Consider the following 20,779-nt stretch of genomic DNA (forward strand, 5'->3'; position numbering starts at 1 on the left):
CAGTTGGTCGTCCATCATGTTGGTTGGTTGCTTGTTGGTTTGATGGTTGGGTGATTGTTTTTTTAAGTGGTTTTGTTGGTCAGTTATTAGTTAAGTTGGTTGACTGGTTGGTTGTTAAGTGGTTGTTTGCTCGGGTGTTAGTTCAGTTGTGGGGTTGTTCGTTTGATTGTTTTGTCCGTTGTTAGTTTGGTTTGTTGGTTGTCAGTATGGTTGGCTGGTTGGCTTGTTGGTTAGTCGGTTGTCAGTTAAATTAGTTGGCTCTCAGTCTGGTTGGTTGGTTTGTTGGTTCGATGGCTGTTTCGATGATTGATTGTTTTGTTTGTTAAGTGGTTGGTTGGCCAGTTGTTAAATTGGTTGGTCCAGTTGGGGTGTTGTCAGTCTGTTAGCTGGTTCGTTCGTCTTTTAAGTGGTTGGTTGATCGGTTGTTAGTTCAATTGGTTAGACTTTTCACACATTTTCGATAGAAAATGTCAGTGGTAAACATACTGTGTTGAACTGCAGTGAGTAGAGGATGGAGCATATACACTAAAGATCTGCTGCAAGGAAAATAAGAATGGAGATGACCTCCACACTCAGAGACATTTAAAGTTATTGATTAGCCCTCTTGTTTTTATGTCCTTCATGATGGTAAGGTGCCCTCCTCTTAACTCATGCCTGTCGTGTCTCTTCACTTTAATGCGTGACTCTGTTATCTTCCAGCCCCCATCACGTCCACGCCACCACCGCCACTTTATGGATGCCATAAATCACCCTAACACTACTCACCACCTTTGTTGTCTTGTCTTTCTCTTGATGTCCTGCGAAGTTGCTTGTGTCTGTCCGCATTCTATCGTTTGAGGTTGCTGAAGGTCATAACTGCATGCCTTTTGTACACTTACAACGCGTGCAACATTTAATCAGCATAGAAGAAGAAACATGGGTCTATGCTTCAATGGTCGGTTTATTTTAACAGTGAAATCAGTATTTGATCTGTCTTTTGATCTATTTGAATTCTGGCTTTCACGGACTACTCCTCTCACGAAAGTACTCCTAATCTAAAGTCGTTAGCTGTATGAAAGACACCAGTGTCAACTTGTTACCTTTATAAAAGACTGCTGTCCACAGAATTGATCAATCAATCAGACACCAACCTCTCCATCATGGGCAAGACCAAAGAACTTTCTAAAGACATCAGGGACAAGATTGTAGACCTAGGCTGGAATGGGCTACAAGACAATTGGCAAGAGGCTGGGTGAGAAGGAGAAAACTGTCGGTGCAATAATTAGAAAATTAAAGAATCATAAAATGACTGTCGGTCTCCCTCAGTCTGGGGACCCTTGCAAGATTGCTCCTCCTGTTGTATCAAGGATCATGAAAAAGGTGAGGCATCAGCCCACAGCTACACGGCAGGAGCTTGTTAATGATCTCAAGGTAGCTGGGACCACAGTCACCAAGAAGACATTGTGAAAAAAAACACTACACCAGGGGTGCCCGATCGCCCAATTGCGTGCTGTTTTTTTTGTTTTGTTTTGTTTAGTTTTTTGTTTTTTGCTTTTGGCGGACCGGGAGACGGGCACAGCATTGTTACGGGCATTTTCTGACGTAAATGTGACAGGGAAGTTCAGAGTGTGTGTGGCGTCTGTGTGAGTGTGTGCGCAACTCCGCATGCGTGGGGCAGAGGTGCGCTACTGAGGAAGAGAACGCGCAAGGTGCGTGCGTGTGTGTGTATTTTTTTATTGTCCTCTGTAAGGAACTAATGTGCATTTCAGTGTTGCAAATAAAGTCCATCCCCGCCACATATTTGTTCCCATGCCTTCCTTGCTGTCCGCTTCTCATTCAACTGCGGCAACCTGTGAAGGGAGATCGAGGACGACAACCTCTGCCTTCGAGGAATCATCTCCCCTGCGTCTCCACTTCATTCATTTCTATTGAGACTTTTGGGCATGAGCACAAACAAAAATAAAAAACTGTATATTTACATTTTTTCTTCAGTCAAAAATTACTTTAAAGGAAATAGCAAGTTGAAAAACAGTCTCCAGTTAGATGCATGGGACCCACATACGTGAAAAAGGGTTTTCAAGCATGAACGGCCTTTTTACGTGAAAAAGGGTTTTCAAGCATGAACGGCCTTTTTAAAGTCATTTAGTCAGATTCAAGTCTGGACTTTGACAAGACCACTCCAAAACCATAATTTAGTTTTTTTTTTAAAGCCATTTAGAAGTTGACTTGCTGGTGTGTTTTCGATCGTTATCCTGCTGCAAACAACCCAAGTGCGCTTCAGCTTGAGGTCACAAAATGATGGCTGAACATTCTCCTTCAGGATTTTCTGTTAAAGAGCAGAATTCATGGTTCCATCAATCACAGCAAGTTGTCTAAGTCCTGAAGGTGTGAAGCAGTCCAAGACCATCACACTACCACCACCATGTTTGACTGTTGGTATTATGTTCTTTTTCTGAAATGCTGTCCTACATTCACACCAGACGTAACAAGACACGCACCTTCCAAAAAGCTCAACTTTCATCTTGTCAGTCTATATAATATTCTCCCAAAAGTCTTGGGAATCATGTAGGTGGTGTTGTTGTTTTGTTTGTTTTTGTTTTTGTTTTTTTGCAAACATAAGATGAGCCTTTATGTTATTTTTGGTCAGCAGTGGTTTTCGACTTGGAACTCTGCCGTGGATGCCATTTTTGCCCAGTCTCTTCTTTATTATGTCATGAACATTGACCTTAACTGAGGCAAGGGGGGCCTGTAGTTCTTTAGAAGTTGTCATGAGTTCCTTTGCGGCCTCCTGGATGATTCATTGCTGTTCTCTTGGGGTAATCTTTGTAGGCCGGCCACTCCTAGGAAGGTTCACCACTGTTCCATAATTTCTCTAGGTTAATGGCTCTCTCTATGGTTTGCTGGAATCCTCCAGCTTTAGAAATGGCCTTTGTAACCATTTCCAGACTGATTGATGTCAATTACTTTATTTATCGACTGTTCTGGAATTTCTTTGGATTGTGACATTTTGTTGCAGCTTCTTTAGATCTTTTGTCCGACTTTATTTTCTCAAGAAAATTATTATTAATTTTATTAAAATTAATTATTTAATAATGGGGGTAATTACGGTTTCAGTCAGGGCCAGGTAACTTTTGAATATTTTTTTTCTTAATAAATGAAATCACCATTACATATATATATATATATATATATATATATATATAGTGTAGTGTGGCCACCCCTGCATGATAGATACCACCCCTGCATGATAAATGCGTATTTCACTCACTGATTTGCAAAATAATTTGAATGTTTTGTTTTATGTGATTTTCTGAAATTTCCTTTTAATATTCTGTTCCCCCTGTTAAAATAAACCTACCAATAAAATTATAGACCGTTCATGTCTTTATTAGTGGTTAAACTTACAAAATCGTTATTTCCTCCACCAAGAATATTAACACTTTTGTTTTTGCTCCCATTTTTCGTGAGCTGGACTCGGAGCTAAAGGTTTTTCTACATACACAAAAGGCCATTTCCCTCAAATATTCTACACAAATCTGTCTAAATATGTGGTTAGTAAGCATTTCTCTTTTTTCAAGATAATCCATAATTCATTTTACCTCACAGATGTGGCATATCAAGATGCTGATTAGACAGCAAGATTATTGTGCAGGTGTGCCTTAGGCTGGCGACAATAAAACGCCACTCTGAAATGTGCAGTTTTGCTTTATTGTGGAGGTCTGGGGGGGTCAGAAACCAGTCAGGATCTGGTGTGACCACCATTTCCCTCACGCAGTGCAACACATCTCCTTCGCATAAAGTTGATCAGGTTGTTGATTGTGGCCTGTGGAATGTTGGTCCACTCATCATCAATGGTTGTGCAAAGTTGCTGGATATTGGCAGGAACTCAAGTCGGTGACAACGACGAACTGAAGTCAGGTCGAGACCCCAATGAGGACGACAAGCATGCAGATGAGCTTCCCTGAGACGGTTTCTGACAGTTTGTGCAGAAATTCTTTGGTTATGCAAACCGATTGTTGCAGCAGCTGTCCGGGTAGCTGGTCTCAGACTATCTTGGAGGTGAACATGCTGGATGTGGAGGTCCTCAGCTGGTGTGGTTCCACGTAGTCTGCAGTTGTGAGGCCGGTTGGATGTACTGCCAAATTGTCTGAAACACCTTTGGAGACGGCTTATGGTAGATAAATTAGCATTCAATTCACGGACAACTGCTCTGGTGGAGATTCCTCCAGTCAGCATACCAATTGCACGCTCCCTCAGAACCTGCGACATCTGTGGCATTGTGCTGTGTGATAAAACTGCACATTTCAGAGTGGCCTTTTATTGTGGCCAGCCTTTGGCACACCTGCGCAATAATCATGCTGTCTGATCAGCATCTTGATATGCCACACCTTGAGGTGGGATGGATAATCGCGACAAAGGAGAAATGCTCACTGGCACAGATTTGTGAACAATATTTGAGGGGAAATATATATATATATATATATATATATATATATATATACATATATACATATATATATATATATATATGTGTGTGTATATATATATATATATATATATATATGTATATATATATGTATATATATATGTGTATATATATATATATATATATATATATATATACATATATATACAAAAACAGAATACAATGATTTGAAAATCATGTACAACCTATATTTAATTGAATACACTACAAAGACAAGATATTTAATGTTCAAACTGATAAACTTGATTATGTTTAGCAAATAATCATTAATTTTATGGCTGCAACACATTCCAAAAAACCTGGGACAGGGTCTTGTTTACCACTGTGTTACATCGCCCTTTCTTTTAACAAGATTCAATAAACATTTGGGAACTGAGAACACTAATTGTTGAAGCATTGTAGGTGGAATTCTGTCCCATTCTTGCTTGATGTACAGCTTCAGCTGTTCAACAGTCCGGTGTCCCCGTTGTCGTATTTTACACTTCATAATGCGCCACACATTTTCAATGGGAGACAGGTCTGGACTGCAGGCAGGCCAGTCTAGTACCCGCACTCTTCTACTACGAAGCCACGCTGTTGTAACACGTGCAGAATGTGGTTTGGCAATGTCTTGCTGAAATAAGCAGGGGCATCCATGAAAAAGATGTTGCTTGGATGGCAGCATATGTTTCTCAAAGCCTGTATGTACCTTTCAGCATTAATGGTGCCTTCACAGATGTGTAAGTTGCCCATGCCATTGGCACTAACACAGCCCCATACCATCACAGATGCTGGCTTTGCGTCCATAACAGTCCGGATGGTTCTTTTCCTCTTTGGCCCGGAGGATACGACGTCCACAATTTCCAAAAACAATTTGAAATACGGACTCGTCGGACCACAGAACACTTTTCCACTTTGCATCAGTCCATCTTAGCTGAGCTCAGGTCCAGAGAAGCCGGCGGCGTTTCTGGGTGTTGTTAATAAATGGCTTTTGCTTTTCTAGTTGCACTTACGGATGTAGCGCCGAACTGTATTTACTGACATTGGTTTTCTGAAGTGTTTCTGAGCCCATGTGGTGATATCCTTTTCACATCGATGTCGGTTTTTGATGCAGTGCCGCCTGAGTGATCGAATTTCACGGACATTCAATGTTGGTTTTCGGCCTTGCCGTTTACATACAGTGATTTCTCCAGATTCTCTGGACCTTTTGATGATGATATGGACCGTAGATGATGAAATCCCTAAATTCCTTGCAATTGTACATTGAGGAACATTGTCCTTAAACTGTTCGACTATTTTCTCACGCACTTGTTCACAAAGAGGTGAACCTCACCCCCATCTTTGCTTGTGAATGAGCTCCTTTTATACCCAATCATGGCACCCACCTGTTCCCAATTAGCCTGTTCGCCTGTGGGATATTCCAAACAGGAGCATTCCTCAACTTTCTCAGTCTTTTTTGCCACCTGTCCGAGCTTTTTTGGAACGTGCTGCAGCCATAAAATTCTAAGTTCATGATTATTTGCTAAAAACAATAAAGTTGCTAAAAACAATAAATTTTATCAGTTTGAAGATTAAATATCTTTGTAGTGTATTCAATTAAATATAGGTTGTACATGATTTTCAAATCATTGTATTCTGTTTTTATTTATGTTTAACACAACGTCCCAACTTCATTGGAATTGGGGTTGTATATATATATATATATATATATATATATATATATATATATATATATTGTTTTGGCAAATATTTTTCTGACAGAATAAGTAAGGACGCAATCTTGTCTTTGTGGGCTTTTATTACAAGAAAGATAGAAATCTTTGCAAAGAGAGGAAAAGGTCATCGAGATAGTCGTCAGGAGTTGTTACCCCTTACTGAGGCGTAAGCCAAGAGTCACCTTCATTATACAGAAGTGAAAGAGACGGGGGGGGGGGAATACACCCCTCTCATTCCCACAACATTCTCACACAGTTAGCGTCGTCCAGCTGCACTCAAACTTAACTTTATGGGAATGGGTGCATGAGAAAGAGAGAGAAATCCAGGGAATAGTCAAAACAGTCCTGAGCACATTTGCAAGGACACAGAAAAGTACTGTGGTAAGAGCTATGGAACAATAAAACATGCAAAGATTATATAAAACTACTATGTGATATAAATGAAACATACATTTTCCACATCAAGATCCCCCCTTTTAATAATATACCATAATCAACCTTTATCACATAAGAAAGGAAAATTACTAAACATTACTAAACACTAAGTAACCAAAAACAATAAGATAGTATGGAGCAATCAAAAAGATATAACAGTATAATATGTATTTACAAAACAACCTCACAATCATCCAGAAATCCACACCTTAGGTTTAAGAATATCCTTCATAAGCGGGATGTAAGTCAGTCCTGCAATAAAAGTGGACTGAGGCATATGAGTCATGGTCATCAGTCATGTTGTCGTTGTCATCCAAGCATTCGGTTTGAGGGAAAAGGTCAGGAAAACGCCGGTCACTAGCAGGGGACGTTGTCAGTGGGTCATCAGAGGTCATCTGTGAATAGTGGACAAATGCAGTGCCAAGCATGCGAGAGACTAAAGATTTCACCAAAGGGACCAGACAACAGCACACATACGAGTCCAGACAACATGCCATACGATTCCAGTGAACCAGCTAGAACCGAGAACCTCCTCGCGGACAATGATATCACGGAGTATCGTGAGATTTTTAATGCCACTGGCTATAACGCCTGTATCACCAGCATTGTCAGGAATGTATGTATAACAGGTTTGGCTTCAGAGGGTGCAAACACCGCCCTGAGATGCCAGTAACAGATAAAGTGTCATGCGGTTTTGGAGCACTACCTCACGTATTGCCTTTGTTTTCGACACCTGAGGCTTCAAGAACAGCCAAAGAAATGTTCAAAAACAAAAATGTTCAAATTTCACTCCTGGACGCACGTGAGCTGGTCCAAATAAAGGACCCCTGCCCAAATCTTCAGTGAATTTACAACCCTTGTAATCTTGTATAGTGTTCACACCAACATAAGAGAGAGAGGAACCTGTTTCTGCATGTATGGTTCGGTTCAGAGCCTCTGGATCAATAAAAGAACTTAGGACGCGAGGAAAGAGGGGGGATGAGTTCGGAGATGACAAGGGCACTACATGTAGATTTGCTGCTGCATGAGGCATGTCAGTGCAAACATAACGATTGAAACGATTTTGAGAGTGTGCTGCATGAAGGGCGTAGAGAAACCAAACATTCATACCAAATTAGTAGAGGTGGGGGCTAGTTTGTGCAACCACAGAAGCTCATTGTAAGTGTCACACTTTGCGAGGTTCAAATTGTCAACTGTCAAAGTGGGAGCATTAACACACATTTTAACACATTTTTATCACAACAAATATGAAAGTTGTTGCTGAACCACCGAGGAAGGGTTTGAATATCCCCCAACCATCCCCAGTGCACTGGAGACGACATCTTCTTTCTTCTGTTCTTCTGCCGATTTGCGTAAGTGCGCGTGTGTTTGTGGTGTGCGCGTGTTTATGACCTATCGTCTGCTCCTCTATGACCTATCAACGTCCAATCAGTTACCAGCACTGCTTGTAGCTAAATGTGTATGCTAACAGTGAATCCTCTTTCTTAGAGGTGATTATTTAGCCTCACAAGGCTGAGCTTTCCGGCCATCCTTTGCAGAAGATGAGGAGTTGGGACCATTGGAGGCGCTGGGAACGTCTTGCAGTATGACGCGTAAACCCACGTAGCTCTTTAAGCAACTTTCACTGCAGTTTGGGTCACAAGGAGGACTTGGAAAGGCCCTAGCCAGCACTGATGTCTCTACGTTTTCCGCCGGAAGTCCTTAATCAGCACGAAGTCGCCGGGTTTGATGACATGCAGGGGTCTGTCGGCCGCCCTTGGCAGTGCTGATTGGACTTGTTTCCTGAAATTAATTCGTCCATAATGTGCAATGACTTGGAAAAGGCGTTCGACTGTGTCTCTCGGGGGGGTCATGTGGGGGGTGCTTCGGGAGAATGGGATACTGTTCGGTCCCTGTACGACCGGAGTCAGAGTTTGGTCCGCATATCCGGCAGTAAGTCGGACTCGTTTCCGGAGAGGGTTGGACTCCGCCAAGGCTGCCCTTTGTCACCGATTCTGTTCATAACTTTTATGGACAGAATTTCAAGGTGCAGCCGAGTGATAGAGGGAGTCCGGTTTGGTGGCCTCAGTATTGCATCTCTGCTTTTTGCAGATGATGTGGTTCTGTTGGCTTCATCAGGCCGTGATCTCCAACTCTCACTGGAGCAGTTCACAGCTGAGTGCGAAGCGGCTGGGATGAGAATCAGCACCTCCAAATCTGAGATCATGGTCCTCAGTCGGAAAAGGGTGGCGTGCCCTCTCCAGGTCGGGGATGAGACCCTGCCCCAAGTGGAGGAGTTCAAGTATCTTGGGGTCTTGTTCACGAGTGAGGTAAGAATGGAACGGGAGATCGACAGGCGGATCGGTGCAGCGTCTGCAGTGATGCGGAATTCGTATCGATCCGTTGTGGTAAAGAACGAGCTAAACTGAAAGGCGAAGCTCTCGATTTACCAGTCGATCTACGTTCCTACCCTCACCTATGGTCACGTGCTGTGGGTTGTGACTGAAAGAACAAGATCTCGGATACAAGCGGCCGAAATGAGTTTCCTCCGCAGGGTGTCCGGGCTCTCCCTTAGAGATAGGGTGAGAAGCTCGGTCATCCGGGAGGATCTCAGAGTAGAGCTCCTGCTCCTCCACATCGAGAAGAGCCAGATAAGGTGGCTGGGGCATCTGATTCGGATGCCTCCCGGACGCCTCCCTGGTGAGGTGTTCCGGGCGCGACCCACCAGGGGGGGACCCTGGGGACGACCCAGGTCACACTGACTACGTCCTTCGGCTGACCTGGGAACGCCTCGGGATCCCCCCGGAAGAGCTGGATGAAGTGGCTGGGGAGAGGAAAGTCTGGGCGACCCTGCTAAAGCTACTGCCCCCGCGACCCGACCTCGGGTAAGCGGTAGAAAATGGATGGATCGATGGATGGATGGATGGATTTATGGACGGATGGATTATGTGCAATACATGAACGATTCGTGTGTCCATCAGCAGACTTGGTTTCAGACTTGGTTTTGGTAGACAGGAATGGATCCAGTCAAATGGAGTGCCTGCAAAGACAATCTCAAAAAGGGATAGGGTGCACACGCCTCCTGATACAGTATATACTTGACCTCATTTAATTGACTTCCCAGGATTTATTTGCGGGCGGTAGCTACCATTTGTTCTGAGAGCACAAGAATTGGAATAAAATACTGATAATTTCAGTCAGTTGTGCCACGACCACTTACTACAATTCTTACTTAAACATGTCTACCATATCCAGACAGTATTTTGTAAGTGCATTGATCATTATTTCGAGATTGACATTATCAGTATAGAATCAATATGGTCCAGCCCATTATCCACTGTCAACATTATCTAATGAAATATTTGTATATTATCATTATCTTTGAGACTGATAAGCAAAACATTACTTAATGAAAATACATAAAAAAGTGCTCAAGATACATTACAAAAATTTGCGTGGAATAAAAGCTCCAGCTCGATACTTTTCCTTTCCCCCAAAAGCCTGTGTCTGTGTCAACATGAGGTCATGTAAATAACGAATTAAGGGTTTTGAATAGTCTGGCAATCGAAGGACTTTCTTCCGTTGGATAAAATCTGCCTCAGCGTTTTTTGTCCAAGTAATGCCAATGACACGGTCAGTTATGCATAATTACTATAATTTCTCGTGGATAATGCACATTTTTTTCCCCAAAAATTTATCAAAAGTCAATAGTGCGCATGATACATGGGTATAGGGGAAAATGGAAAAAACTTTCACATTTTATGAATGTATGCCACCATCTAGAGGTTATGAAAAAGCTGGACACTTTCATTCCAATATGCCACCTAGAAGTTATGAGAAACGTGTACACTTTCATTCTAATATTCCACTGCCACCTAGAGATTATGAGAGCAGTGTACACTTTCATTCTAATATGCCACTGCTACCTTATGAAAAAAGTGTAGCCTACACTTTCATTCCAATATGAGAGGGGTACATATGACTGCATATATGTACAGTTGTGATCATAAGTTTACATACCCTTACAGAATTTGTGAAATATTGTTGTTTTTTTTAATACGACTGATGACTGAACAACAACCATCATTAATTTATTTGTTTTGTTTAAAGATAATGCTTTTTCTGAAATGCTTTTCTGAAATGCTTGACAGTTTAATTTGAATCCCATTAAAATAAAATTAAATGTGTTTTGCCTCGTCCATCATTTTTTCTTTAAATAATTGTTTGTACCCATCTTACAAATTCTGCCCGGGTAATGAAAAACATATGAGCACAACTGTGTGATTTCTCATTTACTAAATAAAAGTAGGGCTGTGAATTTCAAAATAACAGCAAGTAAATAAAAACAAAGTATTTCGTGTTCAAATAAAGTGCTTAACTTCAGAATAATTCTTTGTAAAAACTAACAAAATACAGATAATACTTAATGTTTTGATCATATGGGTAGAAGCAAAGTCATCCATTGTAGAAATGCATTATACATAGGTAGAAGGAATTTTGAGGTCAACTTTGGGGGTCCATATTATACTTAGGTGCGCATTGTACACGAGAAATTACGGTACTGATCCAGGACCTGCAATAATTTGTCATCCCCAAAAAGTAACGTCTGTACCATCATTAGATTTTTCGTCTGAATTTTGGGGGTTTGAAATTTAGAAATATAATTTTTCAGACCACATTAAAATGCATGTTAGTATGAATGTTAGTATCAGCTTAGAATTTCAGTAAGGCCCCTGTGTCCCCTTTTTAGCCATAAACATTCTATTGTTTACAAGTCTTCTAATTTGTAATATATACTGTGTACTGCATGTGGGAAACCACCACATCATACCATGTTGATCAATGAGAAATGTGCACAACTTAGTCTATATCGCTTCATGTCAACCCAAAAAAGTGAATGTTCCATTGAGTTTGAAATTATAGACAAATGTTTGCAGAACAATCATATGTATCAGTAAGGTAATGCTAATATTGGTGCTGTTTGCAGCCTGTCAAATTGGCTCTAAGTGAATCTATAAATTCAGATTTTGTGGCAATCAGTTATGTGTCCAACATAATCAGAATCAGAATCATCTTTATTTGCCAAGTATGTCCAAAAAACACAAAAGGAATTTGTCTCCGGTAGTTGGAGCCGCTCTAGTACGACAACAGACAGTCAATTTACAGAACACTTGGGAGGAAAAAAAAAAAAAAAAAAACAGTCACTGAGCAGTAAAGGGTTGCTAGTTATCTGGTAATGCCGGTACATTTTTTTTTTTTTTGGACAATTGTGCAAAAAGATTCAGAGTCCTCTAGCACTTAGAGCAGTTCAAATGACTAATATTGCAATAGTCCGGTGCAATGACCAATGAGCAAAGGGCGCTGAGACTTCAAGGAGTGTATGCGGTTTAAAGTGACGAGTAGTGCGATAATCTGGGACAATGTTGGTTGTGCAAATGTTACAGATACTCCTCAATCAGTGTGCAAATGGAGCAGATGCTACTCTGGCATGAGTGGCCAGTATATGCAAATAGTGCAGCATGGCGAGACAACTACAGTGAGTGCACGAGTAATACATAATTGGCCCCACAGAAATGTGACAACGGACTCAAGTCAAAAAATTGCCAGCATGTTGTAATGGAATTGTAGGTCAGGTGTTTAAGAAGTTGATCGCAAGAGGGAAGAAGCTGTTGGAATGTCTACTAATTCTAGTTTGCATTGATCGGTAGCGCCTACCTGAGGGAAGGAGCTGGAAGAGCTGGTGACCGGGGTGCGGAGGGTCCGAGAGGATTTTGCACGCCCTTGTCTTAGTTCTGGCAGCGTGGGTTGGGGGGTACCGATAATCCTTTCAGCAGTTTTGATTGTCCGTTGCAGTCGGAGTTTGTCCTTTTTTGTAGCAGCACCAAACCAGACTGTGATGGAAGAACACAGGACTGATTCGATGACCGCTGTGTAGAACTGTCTCAGCAGCTCCGGTGGCAGGCCGTGCTTTCTCAGAAGCCGCAGGAAGTACATCCTCTGCTGTCCTTTTCAAATCTGCAGTGGAAGGTATTCAAGTCGTTGGCTATTGTGCTATTGTTCTCAGCTTGGGGGGATCGTTGCTTGTAATTAGTCAGCGATTGGAATAATAATAATAATAATGCAATACAAAAAGAAGAGAAACAAAAACAAATCACTCCAGACATCACCCTGCTTTTGATAAAGTGACACATGCTCCCACCCATGCACACTTCAGCAAAATACAAAAACAAAAAAACATTCTCAACAACCAAAAAGCGGTCCATTTTGGACGGAATTCGGCCCAAAACAATACCGTAATTAACAGCTTGCCAACCACAGACTCTGTCGGTCGACCTTAAGGTCAAAATCTTCACATGTAAATTTTGGGTAACGACTCAAATACTGGACAAATACCGTCAACAGTGTCTATGCGAAGTGGATGCTGGCACTGTTGGGGGATGGGCAGTTTAGGTTCAATTTGCATTGGACAGTTCCTGATTAACCCTATATTTGCTGGTAGCCCAATCGGTGGTGCCCAATTAGTTGTGTGCCGGCAGATACACAAAAGGTTTCAACATTTCTAATCACTCTGAAGTTTGCTCCGCCAGAGAAATGTGCAGTGTTTTAGTACACAAAAAAAATGCACACTGATAATTATTCCAACCTAATTCAATCAATATTTTGTCTGAATGTTGAGTTGCACTATTCTAAGATTTTGAGCAGGCTCCATTTCTACTTTTTTTGTCAGTAGTCTACCTCTTTTGAGGTCTCAAGGCCTCAGTCTCACTACTTCAGAAAAACAAAAACAAAACTCTTGCTCAACAATATCACAGCATCACACTGGTGAATCACCAGTCCTCAAAAACATTTTCCCACAACTTATTTTCCCCCGCAGCAACAGCTCACAACGCATTACATAAGTAATAACACACACACATAGATACAGCGAACAACAAATCTTTCTGTGATCAATCAAACAACGCAGTTTCACCAAACACTTGGCTAAGATTCCACTATTCATCTCTCAAACACCACACATACATAAACACACCAACACACCAGTCATCAGCAAACAGCACTCACTCACACCAGGTTTTTATCGGCCATAGGTTGAGCACACGGCGGCACGGTGAAGACTGGTTAGAGCGTCTGCCTCACAGTTCTGAGGACCGGGGTTCAATCCCCGGCCCCGCCTGGGTTGAGTTTGCATGTTCTCCCCGTTCCTACGTGGGTTTTCTCCAGGCACTCCGGTTTCCTCCCACATCCTAACAACATGCGTGGTAGATGAATTAACAACTCTAAATTGCCCGTAGGTGTGAATGTGAGTGCGAATTGTTGTTTATTTATATGTTCCCAGCGATTGGCCCGCAACCAGTTCAGAGTGTACCCCGCCTCCTGCCCGATGATAGCTGGGATAGGCTCCAGCACGCCCGCGACCCTATTGAGGAGAAGCGGCTCAGAAAATGGATGGATGGATGGATGGAAGGTTGAGCACACGTCTTCTCAGTCAGATAGTCTTATGTCTTCAGTCTCAAATACCTTTACAGCTTTTCTCGTCATTTTAATTGCTGGAAAGCACTTGGTGTTACATTTTTAATGTATAGAAGGTGCTATATATACAGACCCTTTCCAAAACAAATTTGAATATCATGGAAAAGTTTATTTATTTCCATAATTCCATTCAAAAAGATAAACTTTCATAGATTATAGAATCAGGGCCCACAATTTAAAAAATGTTTGTTTATTTTTACATATTTGGGCTTCCAGCTCATTAAACACACGATTTCAGGAATTCAAAAATTAGAACACTGTGAAGAAAGCCCAAATTTTGCAACCCATAAATGTTTTAAACTGATTGTCACACACTAATCATCGACTAAACTCAAAGCACCTGCACAGGTTTCCCCAGGTGTCATTAAATTGCTTCAGTTTGGTTCAATTGTCTGAGTTGGGTTTAAAATGGGGAAGACTCCAGACTTGAAAACTGTCCAGAAGACCATCATTGGTACCCTCTATAGGATGGGTAAGCCACAAAAGTTAATAACCAAGGAGGCTGGCTGTTCACAGAGTGCTGTGTCCAAGCATATCAATGGAAAGTCTAGTGGAAGGACAAAATGTGGCATGAGAAGATGCACCAGCAAAAGAGATGACCGTGGGCTTCAGCGGATTATCAAACAGAAGATTCAAGAAAATAGCAGAGATCCAGAAAGAGTGGAATGAGGCGGGAGTCACAGCTTCAAAACCCACCACATTCAGACACATCCGGGAGATGAGTTACAACTGTCGGGTTCCTCGGTTCAAGCCACTTCTGAGCCTGAGCCAATGTAGGAAGCGTCTCAACTCGGACAAGGAGAAAAAGGACTGGACTGTTGGCCAGTGGTCCAAAGTCCTCTTTTCCCATGAAAGTGAAGTGTGCCTTTCATTCTGGAATATATATATATATATATATATATATATATATATATATATATATACAGACACACACACAGTGTCTACGGAAATTATTCAGAACGCCTTAAATTTTTCCCTCTTTGTTATACTGCCGGCATTTGCTGAAACAATTTAAGTTATTTTTTTGTCCTCATTAATGTACACACAGCACCCCATATTGACAGAAAAAAAACGGAATTGTTGACATTTTTGCAGATTTATTAAAAACGAAATATCACACATAAGTATTCAGATCCTTTGCTGTGACACACATATTTTTTAACTCAGGTAGTGTCCATTTCTTCTGATCATCCTTGAGATGGTTCTACACCTTCATTGGAGTCCAGCTGTGTTTGATTTTACAGATTGGACTTGATTAGGAAAGCCACACACCTGTCTATATAAGACCTTACAGCTCACACTGCATGATAGAGCAAATGAGAATCATGAGGTCAAAGGACTGCCTGAAGAGCTGAGAGACAGAATTGTGGCAAGGCACAGATCTGGCTAAGGTTACACTTAAGGTTCCTAAGAGCACAATGGCCTCCATAATCCTTAAATGGAAGATGTTTTGGATGACTAGAACCCTTCCTAGAGCTGGCCGTACGGCCAAACTGAGATGGGAGAAAGTTCTAGAAAGTCAACCATCACTGCAACACACCACCAGTTGGGGCTTTATGGCAGAGTGGCCCGACAGAAGCCTCTCCCCAGTGCAAGACACATGAAAGCCCGCATGGACTTTGCTAAAAGACACCTGAAGGACTCCAAGATGGTGAGAAATAAGTTTCTCTGGTCTGACGAGACCAAGATAGAACGTTTTGGCCTTAACTCATGGTATCTGTGGAGAAAACCAGGCACTGCTCATCAGCTGTCCAATATAGTCCCAACAGTGAAGCATGGTGGTGGCAGCATCATGCTGTGGGGGTGTTTTTCAGCTGCAGGGACAGGACGACTGAAAGATGAATGTGGCAAAAACCTTCTCCAGAGTGCTCAGGACCTCAGACTGGGCCAAAGGTTCACCTTCAGAAAAGACAATGACCCTAAGCACACAGCTAAAATACCGAAGGAGTGGCTTCAGAACAACTCCGTGACTGTACAGCTTCAGCTATTCAACAGTCCGGGGTCTCCGTTGTCGTATTTTACGCTTCATAATGCGCCACACATTTTCAATGGGAGACAGGTCTGGAATGCAGGCAGCTCAGTACTTGCACTCTTTTACTACAAAGCCACGCTGTTGTAACACGTGCAGAATGTGGTTTGGCATTGTCTTGCTGAAATAAGCAGGGGCATCCATAAAAAAGACGTTGTTTCTGCAATAATTTCAACATTTTTTTTTTCTGTCAATATGAGGTGCTGTGTGTACATTAATGTGGGAAAAAAATAACTTAAATGATTTTAGAAAATGGCTGCAATATAACAAAGAGTGAAACATTTAAGGGGGTCTGAATAATTTCCGTACCCACTCTATATATTTCACAACTCTTGAGACTTGTTGGACTAATCTGGGACCTTGGGTATTTAATTATGTCCCGTATCATGTATAAATGTGTGTTGGTCTGACAATTCTCCAATTCTTCTCAATTCAGGACTCTTTGAATCCTTGAATATTTGAATCCTTGAATAATAAAGACTAACATAAACACTGAAGGGTAAAAACCTATTGTTATAGATCTATTGTTGACAATCAGTCGTGTGCTGGCTGGAATTCCCTGCCAAGACTTCGCTGACTTGGCTTTGGGATGTATCACACACACGCATGCCTGCACATACAAACACACACACACACTTATTATGCCAGCATCCTCATGTTGTGAGATGGCTTTCCCCCAGCCATTGCCACATTTCCTGTATTCTTATAGCCAATACGCACACACACGCATCAGACTCTAACGCCAGCCTCCAGCCTTGCTTGATCAACACACAAATATACACACACAATTCACGGGGCCAAGCCACATGAAGCAGCAAACAAATAGCGTTGGACACATTTGGGCAAAGTATTTGTACAGTTTTGCCTTTATATACCACCACAATGGTTTTGTAAAAAGTATTGTGTGTCATCAAATGTCACCGCCCTGCTCTGCCCACACTAAAGACAAAAACCATCTGTAGGACGAGTTTGTCTTTGAAGAACCCCTTGGAAATGGCCAAAAACGCAAATCACAATTGTAGCGACCAAGTCCTGCTTGTACGAGTAGCAGCCTTATTTAATGGTTTTACACTGAGAGCGCTCAAGTGTGTTTTTGCGTTTTTGACCTGGCCCTCCAGAGGTTCCTCGGACTGGAAGGAAGCAGCCAATGTCGAGGGTTAAGCAAGGCGTAGCTTTGCAATGCGTCGTCCATCCACATTAGTTCTGATCACTGGCTGCCTCCAGGCTCCCTCGCTCTCTCTCGTTTACTCCCCTCCCATCTTTGTTTACCACGTAGAGGTTGATTTATGTCAGCTGCACTTGGAAGAGTTGGGCAGCGTGGGCGAAACACAGCAGCTGATGGGTTGATGCGTGGGGTAGAAGGTGGAGGGTGGGGGGATGTGAAACAAGGGCCAAAGAGGTCATAGTTAGATTGGACACTGCTCATAAAAGATTATTTGCATTAGATGATTAATTTGATTTAATTAGCCATTGAGGTCGTAATGTTTCAGAGTCCATAACAAGGCCTTTTTATTTCTCCATCCGTCTTATAATATATCCATGAGACATGCATTTGACATTTCCTGGTCACAGCATTGGTGCATCCAGTTTGACCAAATATAAGAGTGGCACATAATAAATGTCCTTTTACAATGATAGAAATGTACATTTTTTTCGAGCTAAGTTTTACTTAATTTTCTCTTCTATTCAGTCTTTCTGTCTTCTCCCTGCAGCGGGTCAGTTGAGCCAGTCAGCGCACTTCTCCCTGCAGCTGCCCTACACTGTGCTGGGCTTGGGACGTAGCGCCAATTTCCTGGACCACTTGGTGGTTGGCATTCCGCACCGGCCCGGAGAAGCGGTGAGTGGAATTTCGCAGCCTACAGTCCCTTACCACCCTGATAGTGTGGGCCGTGTAAAAAAAATAAATAAATAAATAGTCTGCCTGTAACGCTGAGACAAGCTGCATTCACCGTAACATTCACTTTAAAAGCAATTAGGGTTTCAAGTTTTTTAAGACGGGGTTGAGATCTCTAATTAGGGTTTCAAGCCAAGGTTAGAGTTAGTTTCAAACATACAAAGTTCAAGTTGAAAGATTTTGTTCTCCACCTCTTCATCCTCCTCCTCCTGCTTACACATTTGGTGACGTCCCTATGGGCCCCAAAGAAGTCTACTCGCCTTTATTAAGGCACGAGGAAACATGATGACAACAAAGCAGCTCGTCTCTCAGCCATCTGCAAGTATAATCAACTCATGCCTTAATGCCTCAGTTATTTACACAAAATACAGGAGGAGGTGGCGTTTTGGTTTAAAATGATCCTTGTCCCACATTTTGATTAAGACAGCCATGAGACTTTTTTCACACACTGATCTCAATATCTGGTTAAAGTATCAAAGAATGGGGGAAATAAGTAATTGTTATTACTTGTTATTGTGTGATAAAGGATGGTCAATAATGATATAATTCAGGCAGAGAGAACTCATGAATGCAGTTGAAAGTGGTGAAAACCACTGAATTGAAACGTAACACTGGTTGAAACCCTAATTTGAAACCCTAACTGTTAGAAAGGTTCCAAATATTGTTTGTGATTATATTTGTTTGAGAGTGATTTGAGCCACAGGATCGACCTGTCACTTTAAGTTGCAATTGATTCTGGCTAAGTCTGTTCAAAACTAAGGTGCATTCACAGCAGCTGGACTTGTTGCGCTGCTATCAGAGTTGAACAGTGTGCAGTGTTCGTGTGCGTCCCTGAATAATAAAACACACACACCCACGCACAGAGACCGAAACACCCAAACGCCTGTAATGTGCCTGCAACAATACCAACTTCACGTTCTTATCCATTGTGTTCTGACCGACACTGAACGGAGCATACTTAAATTGAGCCAATCACCTATACAGTCCAAACGTAGTCTCTCCAACATTTGTGGTCCTTCGAGCCGGATGCGCCATTTACCCCTGGACAATATGGAGTTCGTAGACAGTGGAGCCCGCCCGAGGCGTCAGACACACCTACCAACCCATTTGGACGACTATCAAGTCAGCTACATCGGGCACAGGCAACCAAACAGGCATGGGCACAAGGAAGCATGGCTATCTCATGAGGCGGGAGCGGGCAAGATGACCCCCCACTACTCCACCCCCTCTCCTTACGCCGATCACCACAGGCAGGTTGCTGTCCTCCATGAGGCGGACCTGTACTACCCAGAGCGGCAGATCGTCAAAGTCATAAATCGTCAAAGTCATAAACCTTCAGCAATCTCTGCCTTACTCCATCAGCCATAGTGACCCTCATCCTCTCCACGTTGAGGACGAAGAGGATTGGCCGGACCGGGGGGTCGTCTAGTAGACATGTCTGACTCAGGCAGCTCCTAGCTGCTGGCGGATTTGACCTACGGTAGTGGGCGTGCAATGTGCCAGGAGTCATCGAAGACCTGCCAGATCAGACCGTTTCGAGCTCTGGCTCGCCCAAGACCGAGTTGACTCCCCTAAATCCACACTCACACTCGGACATTGTCAAATTGACTCCATAGGCTATAAACACCGACTAATCGAGTATGGCGTCCCAACAATACGGAACATCTACCGGGTCCTCGCCAGTCAGTACGACCCCTTGGGGTTCCTCATGCCATACACCACTCGAGCCAAAATGCTTGTCAGACGTCTTTGGGATAAACACAGAGACTGGGATGACCCTCTTCTGCCCCAAGACCTCCTGCAAAGGTGGAACGACTGGGAGGAAGAGCTAAGGTTGCTGCCTCAAGTCACCCTGCCACGAGCGTATCTACCAGCTGACACAGATGAGTCACGCGCTACCCATGAGGTCGATGTGTTCTCTGATCAGTGGCATACCTAACAACAGTCGACAAGCGAGGTCAAGTCCATCTATCCTTCCTCCTTGCCCATTCAGGAGTTGCACCTAAGCGTATCCTTTCCATACCACGATTGGAGTTGTGTGGAGCCGTCACTGGAGCCCAACTGGCTAAGGTCATTGAGAAAGAACTTGCGCTAAACATTGTTCAGACCATCCTCTGGACGGACTCCACAACGGTGCTGACGTGGCTGCAGTCAGAGTCCTGCCGCTTCAAGATCTTTGTTGGCCCCGGAGTGGCAGAAATACAGGAACTCACAAGCTCCCATGCCTGGCGGTACGTAGATTCAGTAAGGAATCCCGCTGATGACATCATAAGGGGCAAGAGACTGCAGGACCTTGTGAAGCCCAACAGGTGGAGCCAAGAGCCCCCGTTCCTCCTTCAACCCCGTGAAGAGTGGCCGGTCAGGCCCAATGTCGAACCGTACGATGGTGCCTCTGAGCTGCGCAAGTCTACATTCTGTGGTGTCACGGCAGCCACTGGCAGCGTGACCGAAGTGGAACAGTGTGATACCTGAAAGGAGATGCTACAGTGCAGGAGCTGCGGAGGGCGGCAGGTCAGAGCTGTAGCCCGACTGCTGAAGAGTACCGCCAGGCGAAGATCCTCATCCTCAAGCAAGCCCAGCGTGAGAGCTTCCCAGAAGAGCTGAGGCTCCTGAAGGATGGCAAGCCCTTCCCATCCAGCAGCAGGTTGCTCACCTTGTCCCCTGAGCTGGATGAAGGAAAGGAGCTCATTCATGTTGGAGGTACGGCTTCATCACGCTGAAGACTACGAGCAGACAGCGGTGCATCCAATTGT

The 20,779-nt window shown here is 43.0% G+C and overlaps 1 protein-coding gene across 2 annotated transcripts in view; it reads left to right on the top strand.

The window, feature by feature from the left end:
• Positions 1-20,779, top strand: part of itfg1 (integrin alpha FG-GAP repeat containing 1) — a 250,490-nt gene that overhangs the window by 220,282 nt on the left and 9,429 nt on the right. For both annotated transcript variants that reach the window (XM_061670006.1, XM_061670010.1), the window contains exon 15: positions 17,845-17,969. In XM_061670006.1, the coding sequence (XP_061525990.1) occupies positions 17,845-17,969 (125 nt within the window). The remainder of the gene's footprint in view (positions 1-17,844; positions 17,970-20,779) is intronic.

Source organism: Phycodurus eques, chromosome 2 (genome assembly GCF_024500275.1).
Source record: "Phycodurus eques isolate BA_2022a chromosome 2, UOR_Pequ_1.1, whole genome shotgun sequence".
In the NCBI taxonomy this organism is placed as follows: domain Eukaryota; kingdom Metazoa; phylum Chordata; class Actinopteri; order Syngnathiformes; family Syngnathidae; genus Phycodurus; species Phycodurus eques.